The 15,927-nt window shown below is 39.5% G+C and overlaps 1 protein-coding gene across 15 annotated transcripts in view; it reads right to left on the bottom strand.

The window, feature by feature from the left end:
- Positions 1 to 15,927, bottom strand: part of NRXN3 (neurexin 3) — an 868,815-nt gene that overhangs the window by 660,931 nt on the left and 191,957 nt on the right. For all 15 annotated transcript variants that reach the window (XM_077180570.1, XM_077180572.1, XM_077180566.1 and 12 more), the window contains one exon: positions 4,984 to 5,422. In XM_077180570.1, coding sequence (XP_077036685.1) covers positions 4,984 to 5,422 — 439 coding nt within the window. The remainder of the gene's footprint in view (positions 1 to 4,983; positions 5,423 to 15,927) is intronic.

The following is a 15,927-nucleotide window of genomic DNA, read 5'->3' as shown; positions in this document are numbered from 1 at the left end:
GACTCAGTTCAGTTCATTTTTTCCCAATAACTGAGTGAGGTTTAAAGTTCAGCACAGAAGAGCGAAGATTCTTTCCTACCCAAATGGCACTTTAACAGTATCTTTCACACAGCTCCCTCTCCTCCTGATCCACAGGTCCTAAGTACTTCTATGCAGCAACTGATCACATGTCTATATCCCAAATTGCATTAGAAAGTCAGAAGCATAATAATTCAATAGATAAATAAGAGCATTTAAAATTTGAGCATTATTCAATGGTATTCATCCAGCAAAACAAAAACTTATTGAAAACACACAGGAGTTTGACTAGAGAGAAAAAAGATATGCAAAAACCCCCACTATACAGCTCTTTCAGAAAACACTTCACCAATCTCTCCAAACCTGGACCAACATAGACATGTTTGTAAATGACATGGAGAGAATGGCTGATGCATTGGAGGAAGCATTGGGTTACCATTTAGAGAAACCATTGCAAGGTGGAGCACCAGACTGATAACAGTGTTTGTTGTAAATCAAAACCAATAAATACAAAGTCCTACAAGACCTGAATCACCAAAGCCCCACACGTAAGTACAGCCTAATGACCAGCTGGCTAAGGAGCAACTCTGCAGAAAAGGACTGGGAGATTTGGCAGACAAATTGAACCTTGAACAAGAATTAGCACTGTGAACTCGTAGTGGCAAGAGACACAAGCTGTAGTAGGGTGTCCTGGTTCCAGCCAGAACAGAGGGAATTCTTTGCAGTAGCTGGGAGGGGCATGGCCAGGGGAAGCAAGTGAGCAATGTGATTTGTGATTTGCAGAGTCTCAACAGGACCACTGAATGGGAGAGTACCTTTCTTAAGCCACAACATAAGGGAATCTCCAACTCCATAGAAAAGCCCATTTTTTTACCACAAAAGTGGTCAAACACAAAAAGAGAAACCTCAGAGAGCTTTACCAGACTGAAAGCATTCAAAGCTCAACTGTACACAATCCTGAAGAAAGTCTAAACTGAACTAGAAATCTCCAGAAGTTTGTCCCAAAATAAAATATTGTATAGCTTTACAAAGAAAGTTTTCTAGTTTCCATTTTATACAAGAAAATTGAGAAAGAGAGAGACAAACTTATATGTGAACAACAGTTATTATTGAAACCGTGATAATTTCTATATGCTCCAAATCAAATGTGGGAATACTGCATTGAGATCATTCTCATATATTTCAAGAAATTGTCCCAGCACATAAAATAATCAGAACATATAATATAGAAATATAATCAGAATATTTAAAACAGGTACAGAAAAGCAAAGTGACTTGTTTAAGGTCAGACAGTGCATCCAAAGAAAAACAGGGAACATAATGCACATCTCTCACATTCCAGAACACTGTATTCTTCTGAAGAGCATTCAGCAGTTTCTGTGATAGGGATATCTGCCCACCAGACACTCATCTAAAAATCAGCAATTCGCTCTCCCTAGCTATAAATCATCACATTGAATTGCCTTGTCATTAAGACAGTCTGTCTTCAGAGACACTAGTCAAGCTTTAAGATTAATTCCACATCATTGGATTTTTATCAGACACCCCTACAATAAGGAAGGAGAGTTAATAGAGTTAACTCTATTGTCTCTGTAAGAAAGTACAGTTGTGTACACACACCTTTTCTTCAGTTGTAAGAGGTATCTTCTTAGAGAATTGCATGTATGACACAGACACAAGATATTCCATCTGTGTGATTTTCCACAATAATTGAGGAATAATATCAGAGGCAGCAGAGTGTCAGAAGCAACAGAGGCATTACAAATTAAAGGCTCAAAGAGAATCACAGTTATTTGATGAATCATTTTGTATCAACAAGCTGGAGCACCACAGGCATTTTCTCTTTTATAAAATAAGGAAAGAGAAAATGTGACAGTACACATACTGTCACACAGGCAGCATGTCATGGAGCCACAGGAACACAACTCCCTTTCCATAATCTCTACTGCTATTTGTCAAAAGCAGCCTGTAGAGTACATATTACTCTAAAGCTTAGAACCAAAACACTGGAGGGCTGAGCTCTAGACAGATGCTACTGTGAAGAGAACGAACATGCGCAAATGCCACAAAGATAAAGAAACCCCCTAAAAGACAAGAAATATTGGATAATATGAAGTGTAAAACCTGGAAAAAGATGGTGAGATGGTGAACAAGAAATAGGCTAGACAGCAACCTAAATTTCTGAGTGTTTTGCACCCTGCAATAACTCCTGCAAGGAGATGGCAGTACTTTGGATGAACAGTGCTTTTAAGACCAAGCTGCTGAGATGGAGAAATCCTGTATTGATCCTAGAAAGTAGCACTTGCATAAGCTGACATCCTTTTTTTTTTTTTTTTCCCCTCTAGAATCCCCTGGTTTTCACTCTGCTTAGAGTAGATCCAAGTCCATCTTGAAAAATCAGAAGCATCTAAGCATCTCCTCTGCAGTGCCGTCTCCTCTTGGTGCTGGACTGAAGAACAGACCAAAACACCCCCTGAGGGCAGAACAAGCACACCAAATAGTGCACTGACACAACTGTAAACCAAACCATCTAGTAAGATTTTTAGTGCCTAGTCAGGTGGGCAGTCATGTATGTCTTGTAGCTGATGACTAGCTAAAAACATCATCCTGCATAAAATGCTCACTGTTCCCCAGCTAGAAACTGTGACAGGTTTTGTGAACCTGCTGGGAGCTTTCTCAAAGGACAGAAAGGTTACAGGACCTTTAATAAAGGACAGAAAGGTTAGGTGTCCATGTCCATACTGCCAGCTTCTGTCAGAGTAGAAAGATGAAATCAGGTTTTGTTGCTCTGGCAGCCAACACAGACCAAAGCATACACAAGGCCTAAGGGGACTAGAGATGCCAGAGGTTATCTGAGCATGACTGCCAAGCTTCCCTGCCTTAGTGCACTGCAATAGTGAAAATTTGGGTTTTTAAGCTATTTTAGATCAGCAGAACCTGAAGTTTTGGACTGTTATATAAATGGGAAAAAAACAGAGAGGCGTGACACTTAACATATGCCTTGCTGCTTTAGTAATGAGAATCAGAACTTGCAGGTTACTCACTCAAACTCAAAAGGGTGTTTTTAGCCCCCATTAAGTAAATTTTTTTTAATTATTTTTTTAATTGTTCTGTTTCCAAATTGTAGTCATCTATACTGGAGGGAGAAAATCTTCAGGGTGTAACCATTATCCGGTCCAAACGTGGAAGAAAAGCCAAGGACTAAACAAGAAGAGGTCTTGAACTCCTTTCTCACACGTATCCAAAGTGGGTAAGTGTACCATTGGATAATAGTGACTGAGGGTACAATGTGAAGAAATCAATGCCAGTAGCCTGGTTTTCTCAGGACACAAGACATCAGTCATTAATTAAGCATTCATTGTGAGCAGGGAACACAACAAAGCAAAAAGGAAAAAAAAGAAAAATAAAAAAAGGACAAGACATCATACAAACATGTTCTTTCTTGCTGAGAGAACTGTTTCAAAATCCGTTACCTCTAATCAGTGTCCAAAACATCATAAACCTCCCTGCCAAGTGACAACCAAGTCAGCCCTACAGTGTCATCCATCAAGTAGCAATGTGTCTGCCACAGCCTCCTGTGTATGTGTCCAAATTAACACGTGTCCTTCTTGGTAGGGTTTTGCAAACATTCTTTGCACAGAGCCTCTGTCAGTTCTGTCTCTTCTCCCTCTGCAGCTGCTTCTTCAGGGATGACACAGTCCCCAAGGGAGCAAGCAAAACTGAAGTCAGTATGAAACACAGCTAATTGAGTTTACCCCTAGAAGTTAATTAAATTCCAGCAATTCTAAAGAAATCAAAGCTCCATTTATTTATTTATGGCTTCCTTTGTAAAATGCTCCAATCGATGTCTTTAGGAGATAGCAATACATAACCACACATATTAAGTCCAAGCAGAGCACCATGCCAAATACAAATCATCAAAGGAAAAATAGCTTCAGGCAAAAACCTGTTCAAACAGCTAGGCCTTGCATGGTATCTCAAAGTCAGCTCTTCCAAAAACTCAAGGGAAGCAAATTCTAGCACTGCATTCCCTATACTGATGGTGTTCAGCAACTGGAAACATAAAATTAGGGACCTAAAACTATCATCTGGAGATCACCAGACAAATCTCAAATCCACTAGCAAATGTAAGCAAAATTCCTTTTGAAGTGAAGGCTTTGAGGTACCAACTGTTCAGAAAAAATTCAAGCACAATTGTTATTCTCTAGATGAAGCTACAGTAACTGAGCTTTTATTTTTCTCCACAATTTCAGAGTAGATCATGAAAATGTTAGCTTGATATTCAGCACTGGAAACAATAAAAATATCTCTTGGCAATTGCATGGTAAATGTATTTTTAGAATACTAAAGCCCGTATTTGAAAATGAGAAGCTGCAAAGAAAGAAACATCCACTGAATGCTGCCTCAGATTTTAAGACTAGAATCGGTCATTCAAAAGAGTAATGAAACCTAACTCAAAATCACAGAATACTAAAGGAAACAGAATGGGATGAAAATATTGATCTGTTGCCATAATTTTGTCACTGGTTGTGTCCATTAATCTTTTTTTTTCTCTCAACAAGATCCCAAATGCTGAATCCCAAGGTAGATCAGGAAGAAGTTCTCAAGCTGAGAACAATGGTGCTGAAGGACCTTAAACCTTACCATGGCCCACAAAGAAATCATCACCATAACTATGCATGCAATTGCAAATATATGTCCAGAATACCTGAGGATTGTGAATAAAATATTAATAGATTACCTCTGTGATGTGCTACTCAAAGTTCTCACTACACATTTAACGAAAACATTTAACAAAAACCATTCACATCTTTGCCTTGCTGGATAAACACCACTGGAATAACACTCTTCTTTGTTAAGGAGGTGACTCATATTGAACAGGTTTTAAATGTTCTGGGAATTAATACATAGCCCTAGGTCTGAATCTGACATATAAATCTATTTAAGAAAAAGTTATAACTCTACCCGATCTTCCATCTCGTTGAATATCCACATGATACCACTCTCCATCATTGGCTTTCTTCTGGGTGGCTTTGACTTTAATGGTCCCAGAGCCCATGTCCAGCAGCAAGTAGAGGTTTCCATCTAGAAGCTCAACTGCAAAAAAGTCTACCTTTGTATTTTTCTGGCTTCTGGTATCTTTCCTCTCCTGAGGCTTGCCGTGGGTGAAAAGGATCAGTCCGTTGGGTTCAGTGGTTCGAAAATCAAATGAGATGGAGCCCATCCTCTTGGTATTCCATTTAGGCAGACTAATATAGGCCTCAGGTGTCTCGAAGCTGATGGGGTCCAGCGTAGCCACATTTTCACATATGAATTTCACTTCCCCATAGATCTTCATCTTAGTATCACCAATCCGTGCCAAGCGAGACAGCTCCAGACGAATGTCATTATTCTTATAAACAACCTGCCAGACACAAGGAAAAGTATCATACATCAATCCTGCATACAATACAAACACCCCAATTACTTTCAGCCATGGGAGATAAACTTTTCCCAAAAGGCAGTGGGGAGAGGAAAGGAGAGAGTGCAAGAGTCTGACATCATGACAGAGGGAGCAAGTTGAACCAGAAGAGTGTATAGAAATGACAGCAATGGGTACTTTGCAATGACTTTAGATCAGATAAGCAGTCAGAAGACAATATTTAACTGAAGGGCAGTGAGAACAATTAACTCTACCACAGGCCCACTCAGCTGTAAAAGCTTCTGTACATAAAATCCAGTGTGTGTTTGGTATCATGCTGTTATATTTGCATAAATCCCATACAAAATACATAACAAAGTATAACCTCCATGTCCATCTCTGCTAGCCACAGCAGGGAACTCGGTACCACTGTCATTTCTCTATTATTCCTATAGCCTACTTAACTACCAGGAGAGAGATGCAAAAGAATTTCAGCAAGTTGCTGTGAACTGTTAGTGATTGCCCTGTGGGTCCTGAAGAAAAAAATAACAAAGGCTTAAAATTTCTCTGAGCAAGAAATCTTAGATCACTACTGACACAAGCTTCCCATGGAAATATCTCTATAGCTTACCCTTACTTCAAGAAACCAACAATTTTTTGTGCTAACACATAAAAACACATTTTCAGTGCCTGGACTCTCACTTTCTCTGGGTTAAGGACCAGAACTTTGGGGCCTATTCCTGCTACATGGATTGAAATTAGCCAAGAGAAGAGTCTCAAACAGGCAAGCACTCCTGAGCATGTCTGGCTTACTCAGGAGTCCAGACCTCCTACTCTCCTCTTTCTCTCAGGTTCAGAATGAATTCCTGGAAAGCAGCCTCTTCTCTGGCCCATGCCATTCTCACAGAGGCAGCAACTGGAGAAGGCACAAAATTGCAATACTTGTAAACTGTACTTCCTCTCAATCACCTTCCACACTTGCTAAATGCAGAGCTGGCATGTACAGCAAGTAAAACCACCTCTGCTACTAGCACAATTTTTATTGAATTCTTGTTCAGTGATACTATTGAAGACTCTAATTTCTTCTAAGGAGTTATTATTCTAAAATATTTTTTATCTGTCACATATAGCTTATATATATACACACATATTTGATTTCTGCTTTCAAAATCTTATCAGGAGGAGTTGCCAGCAGTTTGTTACAGAAATAGAAGGGAAAGGAGATATGCATTGTTACTTCTACTATTAGAACAGGAAAGTCAGAGAAATGTGTATGCAGTAAATACTAAAAGGCAAATGAGAGAAAGAATGAGGGATAAGATTATAGATTAGGTAACTTGTAGATTAAAAAAATAAATTAAATCGTGATTCGATACATTCATAGCTGGCAAAAAGTCCAGCTTTCTCTAAGCATTAAAGGAGAATATCCCCAGTGCAGTCAGATTTTCCTGTTGCAAAGGTGAAACGCCGCGTGAAAGGTGAAGCCAGCTGTTAAATCCCATTTGGAGAAATGGCACAAAGCTCTAGCTCTTCCCAGCAGAGGACAGTATTGACCCACAGTCACTGGGTCCAATTCCTAATAACGTGCTCTGCCCTCACACAGGAATCAGAAACATCAAGGCTATTAATATCTGCAACAGGGATAAAATTCATTTTCAATTTATGGGACTGTAGTAGTTTTATTCTACAGATTAATCACGTCAAATGCTCTCATTAGAGAGACCATACACCTCCTTCCACTGACACAGCAAGGGGGTGCATTACAGCCTCCTCTCTTCCCAGACAATGAGGTGCACCTCAGTCAGACTTTAGTTCTGAGCACTGCATGAAGTCCTGTCTCTGCTTCTCAAGGAGAAAGAGGAAATAAATAGAGCAACTAAAAGGATGGAACAGGATGCTTTATGAGGATAGGCTGAAAAGGCCAAGCTCATATTTGGAGAGGACTGAGAAAAATATGATTGAAGTTTACAGAAGATGGAGAAGGTTAATGTGGAACTGCTCTTTGCCAAACCCAGCAATAACAAAGTTAGAGGCATTTGCTGAAACTTGTACGAAATCAGCATAAAATGGATTTTTAGAAGTACTTATTTACACAGAGGGTAGTGAACTTCTGGTACTTGCTGCCAGGGGAGGCCATGGAAGTAGGGTACAACAGAAGACACAAAAAGAACCAGAAATAACAATGGACAGCAAGTGCACAAGCTGATACTGAAGGAAAAAGGAAGGAGTGCATCTTCTAGCAATTGTAAACCAACAGCAGTGGGTGCTGCAGGAATGTCAGGGAATGCACCACTGGCAGCAGCCACGGTCCTGTGCTCTTCCTAAACAACACCCTCCACTATTGAAGACACCATCCTAGGTGCATGGATTGACCATTCTCCAGACCCATGAGGGCTTACAATTCTGGTGCACCGTTGCATTTTTGGTTCCACGGAGTTGCTTTGGTGGGCAAGAGAATGCCAGGCCTGAATGAGCTATGGCTTCAATGATTCTAAGGAAGGAGAGCTGCCCTTATAAGATACCACTAACAACTGGTCAAACCAACACTCCTCTAAACTGCATCTTGACCCAGTCTTCCCATCCATGAGAGGAGCAGACACTGATTGATGGGTGGTGCTGGGTTGTATCTAGCCATGATTCTGAGCTGTTTTCAGCAATCTCTGTGGGTTGCTGATAGGGGGAATATCATATGCACATAAGCAGCTCCCACACATAGCTGAGCCACATACAGGTTACTGTATGTGTATACTCCCTCTTTGATGTATTTGATACTTGAGTAATAGGTCTCATCTTTTCCGGGGAAATGCCTCTGAGTTCATTTGAGGTGTGATGCTGACTGCTTTTTGTTTCATTAATCATACAAGTACCACAGCTGGAGAATCCTTGTGAAAGAATGCTTTCAAAAGAACCAGAAAAAAAATTACATAAAGTTAGTTGTAATCAAGAAAGTGACTAACAATGAAGAATCTGTGGCCAAGGATGAAGAGACTAAGAAAGCAAGTAAAAAGGAAGACCTGGGGAGGAGATGAGGAAGGCTGCTGAATAGATACAAGAGTCCTGAATTCAGTCTTTACAAATAAACATCCACCCCAGTCTGAATCTCTGTTATTAAAACATTGTTCTAAATTATTTTCTTTTTAAAAAACCCAGAACAAAACACCTAGCTTGAGAAATCTAAAAAAGCACCTTTATGGAAGAAGTGCAAGTGTTTCCATAGGTGACTGGAAATATTATTGACAGACACATTTGGACATCAACATCACGATGTATAATCAAATGCACCAGAACTCTCATAACAATAAAAGGATAGAAGTAATGGTTGAGTGTAAAAACAATGTGAATCCTTGGCAGGAATGGAGAAATGCTAAAGCAGCTTCTGATAATAACAGTTCAATTGTTAAACCAAAGGTTCAAGATTAAGGAGGGAATAAAATTAAATGACTGGCATGCATGTCCCATAGTGGAGAACATTCAAATTCAGTCTGTTTAACAGGCAGAGGTTAAAATGGGATTTGATTGCAATCTACAAGTACCTGTGCAGAAAATGGAATTTGGCAAGAGAGAGGTCTTCAACGTATGTGACGAAGGGACAAAGAGATCTGGGGGCTAGACATTGAAGTTAGAGAAATTCACATTTTAAAATATTATGACTCATTTTTACATGAGAGTAATTTGATACTGAAATAATTTACTACAGGTTATAGTGTGTTCTCTGCTGCTGGCAAATTTTAAATTAAAATAGTATCTTGTTTTCTCTAAAAGACATAGTGAGACAAGAATTAATTATACAGCAAATCAGCCTAGATAATCATAATGGCTTTTTCTGGCCTCATAACCTATGAATCTTTGTGTTTTAATGAAACCAACAGAGGCTTCAGTGCAGTTTGCAGGACAGATGCTGCACTTCTTCCCAACTGCTAAAACTGCCCAGTAAAGGAAAAGATGCTATCATCAGTTCTGGTCTGACCTGTCATCAGTGTGTTCAGTGAAGCTTTTTTATATTTCTACATGTTTGGGATCCTACCTTAAAACATACCACTAAAAAGGAAGGCAAGCAAAATGCCTTGGACAAAAAAACCTGATTCTGTAACTCAAATATGTAAGTTTCAAGAAATAGTTTCTTAGAGTCACCTGCTGCAAGTCAGAGAAGATACATTTGCATGTTTCACTGAACAAGGTTTCTGCTAGCAGTAGAATCTGCCATGTGCAGAGCACTTCCTGCCTCATAGTCTCATTTTACAAGAAACCTCTGAAGTAACTTGAAGGCTCCTCAGTATATGCCAAAATACCTATTGAAACCCACTCCTCTAAGTGGAGTAGCCTCAAATGAGGCTATGACTGTCTCATAATGCTGCTCCTCTCTAGCACAGTCTTCTAGGGCCACACATGGCTTCAAAAGCAAATGAGAAGCAAAGCAATGAAAGCAGTGCCCATCGACTTCTCCATTTAAGTCAGGTGCCTTCTGAACAATGCCAGTCTTGCCTGTTAAAACAGACACAAGCTTGAATTCACCCCAGGTCTGATATGTATATCAGAGAAGGTCTGAGAAGTCAAGACATGATTACTGATACAGACATAGCCACCTTTATTTTGGGAATAAAGGTGGAAAAGAAAAAGGGGAAGAAAATTATTAGCAAAAGCTATGCTCAGAACTTTTGAAAAGTAACCTTCATTCCTCCAACCTTAAAATCACTTTATATTGTAAAAATGAAATAAGAATAATGAAAACAATGGTTTTTTCCTTTTCCATGGGGACTGTTTCTAAATACACTTTTACCAAGGAATATTGACCATTCAGTGCCTCTGTTTAATGAATTAGACTAATATAAATGGATGGTCAGGAAGGGGCAGATACACACGGTCCTGATAATCAGCAGTAGCATTTCATGACATCTAAAATACTCTGAGGGAGAAAATGTATACATTAAATCATGTTTCCTATAAATCTGCTGAGAAAGAAGAGCTTGTTTTAAGAAGAGCTAAAACAAATTCGCAATCTAGTTTTGAGGTTTCTTTAAAATGGCAAATCTGCAATTCTGAAGCATTCAAGGAATTTCTCCAGCTAAACTTCTTATAAGTTTCACTCATGGGTTAATGACAGCTCTAATCAGATGGCTTTTCACAATGATGAAAAGCATCTCTCTGCAATCAAGTGAAGTTGCAGATAGAGAGGGAGCAACAAAAAAGGAGGGAAAATTATGTGCTAAGTTTGGCCAGTAGCCAATATAAAAACTCCTCTCCAAGTGGGTGTTATTAAGCAGGAAACATGATTTTCAGTACAGGCTGGACACAGGCATGCTCCAAAGGGGAATGGCTGCCACTAGCCTGGCAAATTAGATGACTACCATCATGAACTATCACGAAAAAGAGCAATAACCTGAAGGTTTCATATGTTTAGCTAGCTAGGAAGAGCACCTCTGAAGGCCAGCCAAATTGTTCACCTATTGCACCCTGTATAATGCTTTTTTCTGTCCCAGGCTGCATCCCTTCACCAACTGCCCAAATCAATTCTCACAAAGGATAACTTCTAGATACTCAGGCTAGTGCCTAAAACTTCTTTAAAGCCATCTACACATAACCAAGCAAGTTCCCACAGGAAAAAAAAAAAAAGTACAGTTTATCCATTGGTTTATTAGACCTGTGTTTTCCTAGTCCTCCCTGACAAGCAAGTCAAAAAAACCACATGGGGTTAGCAGCACTTTACTTTGTGTCTGGGGCAGACTGTGTATCAAGTGCTCTAAGTCTTCAGTGATGGGTAACTAAAGCTCTGACACTTATTTAAATACCACTGTGTGGACTGTGGATACCTAGTATAAACATATTCGATGTTCCACTAGGGTAACAACTGTATTCAGGTAATAAAAACTATCACCATTCCCCACACACCAAAAGAGATTTAATTGCTTTACCTATTTTGTAAAGCAATTCATTGAACATGGATGAAAACTGAAACTAAACAGTCAAGACTAAAATACAACTTGCGCAATGTTGACTAGAGCAATGCAAGTCTAGATTTCATCTGAATTATGTTTAACAAAGAATACGTGTTCACTCAGTGTTTGTCTTTACTGCTAAAGCTAAAAAACACTCTGAGAAATTAGATTTAGATTTCTCATTCTGTTTCTAAAAATCTAGCTGATTCTTTTTAATACAAAGGTAAAAAAATTAACTGTCTGGTATTTGACATTAACATGCTTCACATTTAAGTCATAGCAAAGTGTTTAAGGCATTTCACTGCAGATTGAGATGCACAAACTGAACTTTGCTCTATTTATGTTCTAGTCAACCTCCATTTGGCCTAGTAAAAGAGAAGAAAAAAACTGCAGGACAAGGGAAGCTAAGACAGTCAGCTGTGATGTTCCTTACTTGTGCCACAGACACAGATATGCCTCATGCTAGCCCTAAAAAGTAATCTGTACCATAGATGCATTTCTGTATGTAAGGACATAGAGAAGATATGTCTGTACTTTAAAAATATGCATCCATATACAACAATGAGGAAATTCTCTGTTTTACACTGAGCCTAGTGCAGAGGTAAAACAAAATAGAAGAAATAAACAGTTAGCTACTCATAGAAAATCATTCAGTGGATGGGTTGAAAGACACATGCTGGAATGTAGGGAGACACAGAAAAAGATAGTGCTGTACTCTACTGGAGCTCATGTTCACTTTGGAGAATTGCACTGCAAGAAAGGAGTGCAACTATTAGAAAGAGTCCTGACCACAGCAATGAAAAAAATCAGGGGTCTAGAAAATAGAAGTTTGAAAGGAGACATTATAAAGTGTTCAAATAGAAAAGGGCTACTACAAAGCAGAAAGGAACAATCTACTCTTTGTACCCATGCTGAAAAGGACAAGAAATGATTGGCAAAAAATTACAGCAAGAAAAGTGATAGAGAAAGAAGGCTTTTTTAATTTAAGAACAGTGAAGCACTGGAAGAGGTTGTCTGAAGAGCAACAATTACTGGAGACCTTGAATTTCAGGCAAAAAAAAATTGCTGTCAAAACTCACATAGATGTCATTGTTTTTGTTTTGGGATAGTGGAAGTGCAAAGGATTAGATAACCTCTAATGGTCCATTTTAGTTGTATTTTCTATGATTTTATGTTGCAGGAGAAGGGGACAATAGAGGAACATGCAAAAAAGCAAATTACTACCTATACTATTATGTATCTAAAGACTTCCCAAATATGTGTTCAAGCACAGGAAGAAAAATAAACCTTATAATAAGAGAATACTGACACCTCACAAATTTGAAGACCCTAGATTTACAAATCACCTCCCTAGCAAATGAAGGCTTGAGAGTTAAAAAAAATAAATAATTTAAAATAAAAACCACTTAAAATAAAAAAAAAAAATTAGCACAGCAGCTTCTTTACCAGCATGCAAGAGTTGACTTAAATTACATTCAGTCCTGTAGTGAGCTTATACAGACATTAACCAGTTACAAAATATTTTGCTCCTCCCAAATGCATCCTGAAATCTCAGATTTGTCTAGCAAGCACAAGCTAAATCTGTCAAGCTTGGTTCAGTGATGATTAAGTGAGGAAATGATTACTGTCAAGTGTCTTAAGAATTTCATATGAAAGGCTGAGAGGAATTATTTTAGGATGGCCCCATTGATCATTTAAGGCTTGAGCCTTATTACACTGAAAAGTCTATCAGACAATGACTTAGAAAATAACACTCCATTTAGTGATTTCTTTGTATTTTCAATCCACCTAAGATTGTGCAAGTACAAAAGACCTATCTCAAGGAAATAAATCTGTTTAGTATGGCTGGGTGAATGCTTCCATCAGGAAGACTTTTTAACAGAGAATTCCATTTCTCTTACAGAGAATTAGCAATGGAATGCTTCACTCCAATCTATAACAAACCAAAAATGGCAAGTTTTGTTTTATTGAACTTTACAGAAAAGTTTTTGTATGAACTTAACCAAAACATAAACTGTGGGAACTCAGCATATCACTCTGGGTGTCCAGAGTTACTGAGAGAACCCTTGGGGGGCTCGGAAATCCTGGAATGTTGCCAGGAGCATCTGGTGGCTTGACTTCGATCCCTCTAGGGATGTGCCACCTGTTTGAGGACATGAGAGTCACTTAAGAATGAATAGTGCAGGAATGATGTATTTGCAAGGTGAAATATAGATTTTAAGGTTTTGGTACAGGGGAGTTATAGAGACAAGATGGAGGGATCAGGGCGTGCCTTGTCGTCCTTCTTTCTTCTTCTTGTCATCCATTTTCTGTGGTGATGTTGGCACTTGAGGATTGGTCCATGGTGAAGGTGCACTTGCTACTATGAGTAAAAGGTATCGGGAAATAAAGGTAAATATGATGTACGTAGTTTTTAGTATAAAAAGACACGACCGCCCCGTGGGTGGTCAGAGTGCCCTTGGCTGCCTTGCTGGTCGGACCTCGGCTGGGCAAAAATAAAATTCTCTAGATAAGAAATAGTAAATAATCTGAAGACCAAAAAACTGAAGAGTCCAGACTCGTCCTTTGAAGCGCAGGCTGCCCCAGGACCACCCTACACGTGTCTGGGCAAAGACAGACAGCCGACCGGACAATAAACCAGTATTTTTCAGGCATCACATTTACTTTCAGTAGTGGTCCCCATTTTTGACTCTGGACTCCACTCCCTAAGAAAATACTTTGACATGACACAGTGTCAGTGTCCCACCTGATATCAGCAGAGATACATGACTGGTTTTGCCAGAAAGCAGCCTAACACATACTCTGGTCTCTCTGGGAGAATGGACACAAGGGCCCTATGGGTCACATGAACTGGACTGGAAAATATAGTTTGTGCTAAACTGGCTCCAGATTATTTGAGGTCAGCTCAATCAATATGAAATAATTTAATTCAGAAAATACCAGAATGTTACACATGAACCCAGTTTTGAAGATTTCATGGATTTACATTTTTAAAAAATTCATCTTACCAGTAACAGTGAAAACAAATGTCAGCTGGAGGAAACTCCTTTGGAACAGAAACTCTTAATTTCACTCAGCTTTTCTCAGCTTTTCTCTTCAGTGGTAAAATATATATTTTAATGAGAACACTAATATGTAAAGTCTTCTGTGAGAATACTGAATAGATATTCCTCACTCACAGATATGCAGTTTTTCCCCACAACCTACCTTCCCTAGCCAATATGCCTTGGGCCTGCTTCAATAGAATATCCCTGGAAGGTGCAAGAAGGAAGTTCAGTCTCCATATGGCAGGAGTCTCACTGCCGAGGCTTCCAATGTAAGCAAAGCAACTGCTCAGCAAATTGTGCCAACCACAGCAGTGTCTTCTACGTTTTTGTCACTTGCCCAGCAAAAACCAAACTGAAAATATTTACCATTACATATGGGAGAGCACATGCTCAAAAGTGAGCACAGTTCAAGTAACAATGAGATTACATTCACAGAGGAAGCATTTAGTGGATTTAGTACTGCACAGACTAAGCCTGAAAGTGGTGCCACTGCAGCAGGATGGGGTCACTGTTTGTAGCTTAAAGCTGAGAGTGTTGCATCCCAGCATGTGCCCCTCCCTCAGCCTTAGCACAAAGGTCTCAGGGGCACTGACATCTTCCACTACCTGCAGTGTCAGCCAAAGAAAGAGGCATCCCTCCAGCTAGGCTCTCCTCCTGTGAGGGACCAAAGACACTCTGGGTCTGCTGAAGAACTCCCATTGCAGGATGACACTGTCTCAATTTGCCTAGCCCAAAATACTATGGGATTTTAAACTTCATTTTTAATACCCCTCTTTTTGCTCTGTGCAAAAACTTGTCAACACTGACATCTCTCCAGGATCTCTCTGCTCATCTCTCTTCAAATTCTATAGCATGGAACAAAGTTCAAATCCTCCACAGGTAGGATTCCCCAAATGTTTATCTGCACTCGGCCTTATGTTGTGTGAAAACAGCGACATCATGAGCTAACTATTTGCTTGAATATTTGCCCTAGAGGGCAGGGAATGTAGTTAATTCCCCACCTGAAAGAAGAAGCATCAAGAGAAAAACACTGTCATCTTATAACCCCCAACCTGGTGTGAGAAAAAGAACCAGAAGCTCTTTTATATCTTTCTCTCATGCACATCTAAAACTCTCTCATCTGTGGCCTTCATCTCTAAGCTTTCAACACTAATAAAAGGAACAGGGGGAAATTTTTTTTTAAAAAAAATTCAATACCTGTCTTCTGTTTGGGACTGAGCCCTAGTTACCACAATGCCAAAAGGTCTAGCTCATCTGTTCCTCCAGAAGCCACCCAGCTGCACCAGCCACAGCTTCAGTGCACAGCACAACAGTGAGACCAATAAAGGGAGGCTTGGAATGGGACAGTTCCCTCTCAGCTGTTCATCTGGTTTTATCTGGCCTCCAGAGAAACCCTTACTTTAAAAACTCTCCCCTGTGCCCACCACTTTATGGGTTTCTTGGGGAAGAGTATTAATACATGCAAAGAACCCAGTGGTACAACCAGGGTTCACCAAGGCTATTGACAAAACTTCACCTTCATCCCTTG

Source organism: Agelaius phoeniceus, chromosome 6 (assembly GCF_051311805.1).
Source record: "Agelaius phoeniceus isolate bAgePho1 chromosome 6, bAgePho1.hap1, whole genome shotgun sequence".
Taxonomy (NCBI): domain Eukaryota; kingdom Metazoa; phylum Chordata; class Aves; order Passeriformes; family Icteridae; genus Agelaius; species Agelaius phoeniceus.
The sequence above is the reverse complement of the archived record's forward strand: the minus strand, read 5'-3'. Positions and strand labels throughout refer to the sequence as shown.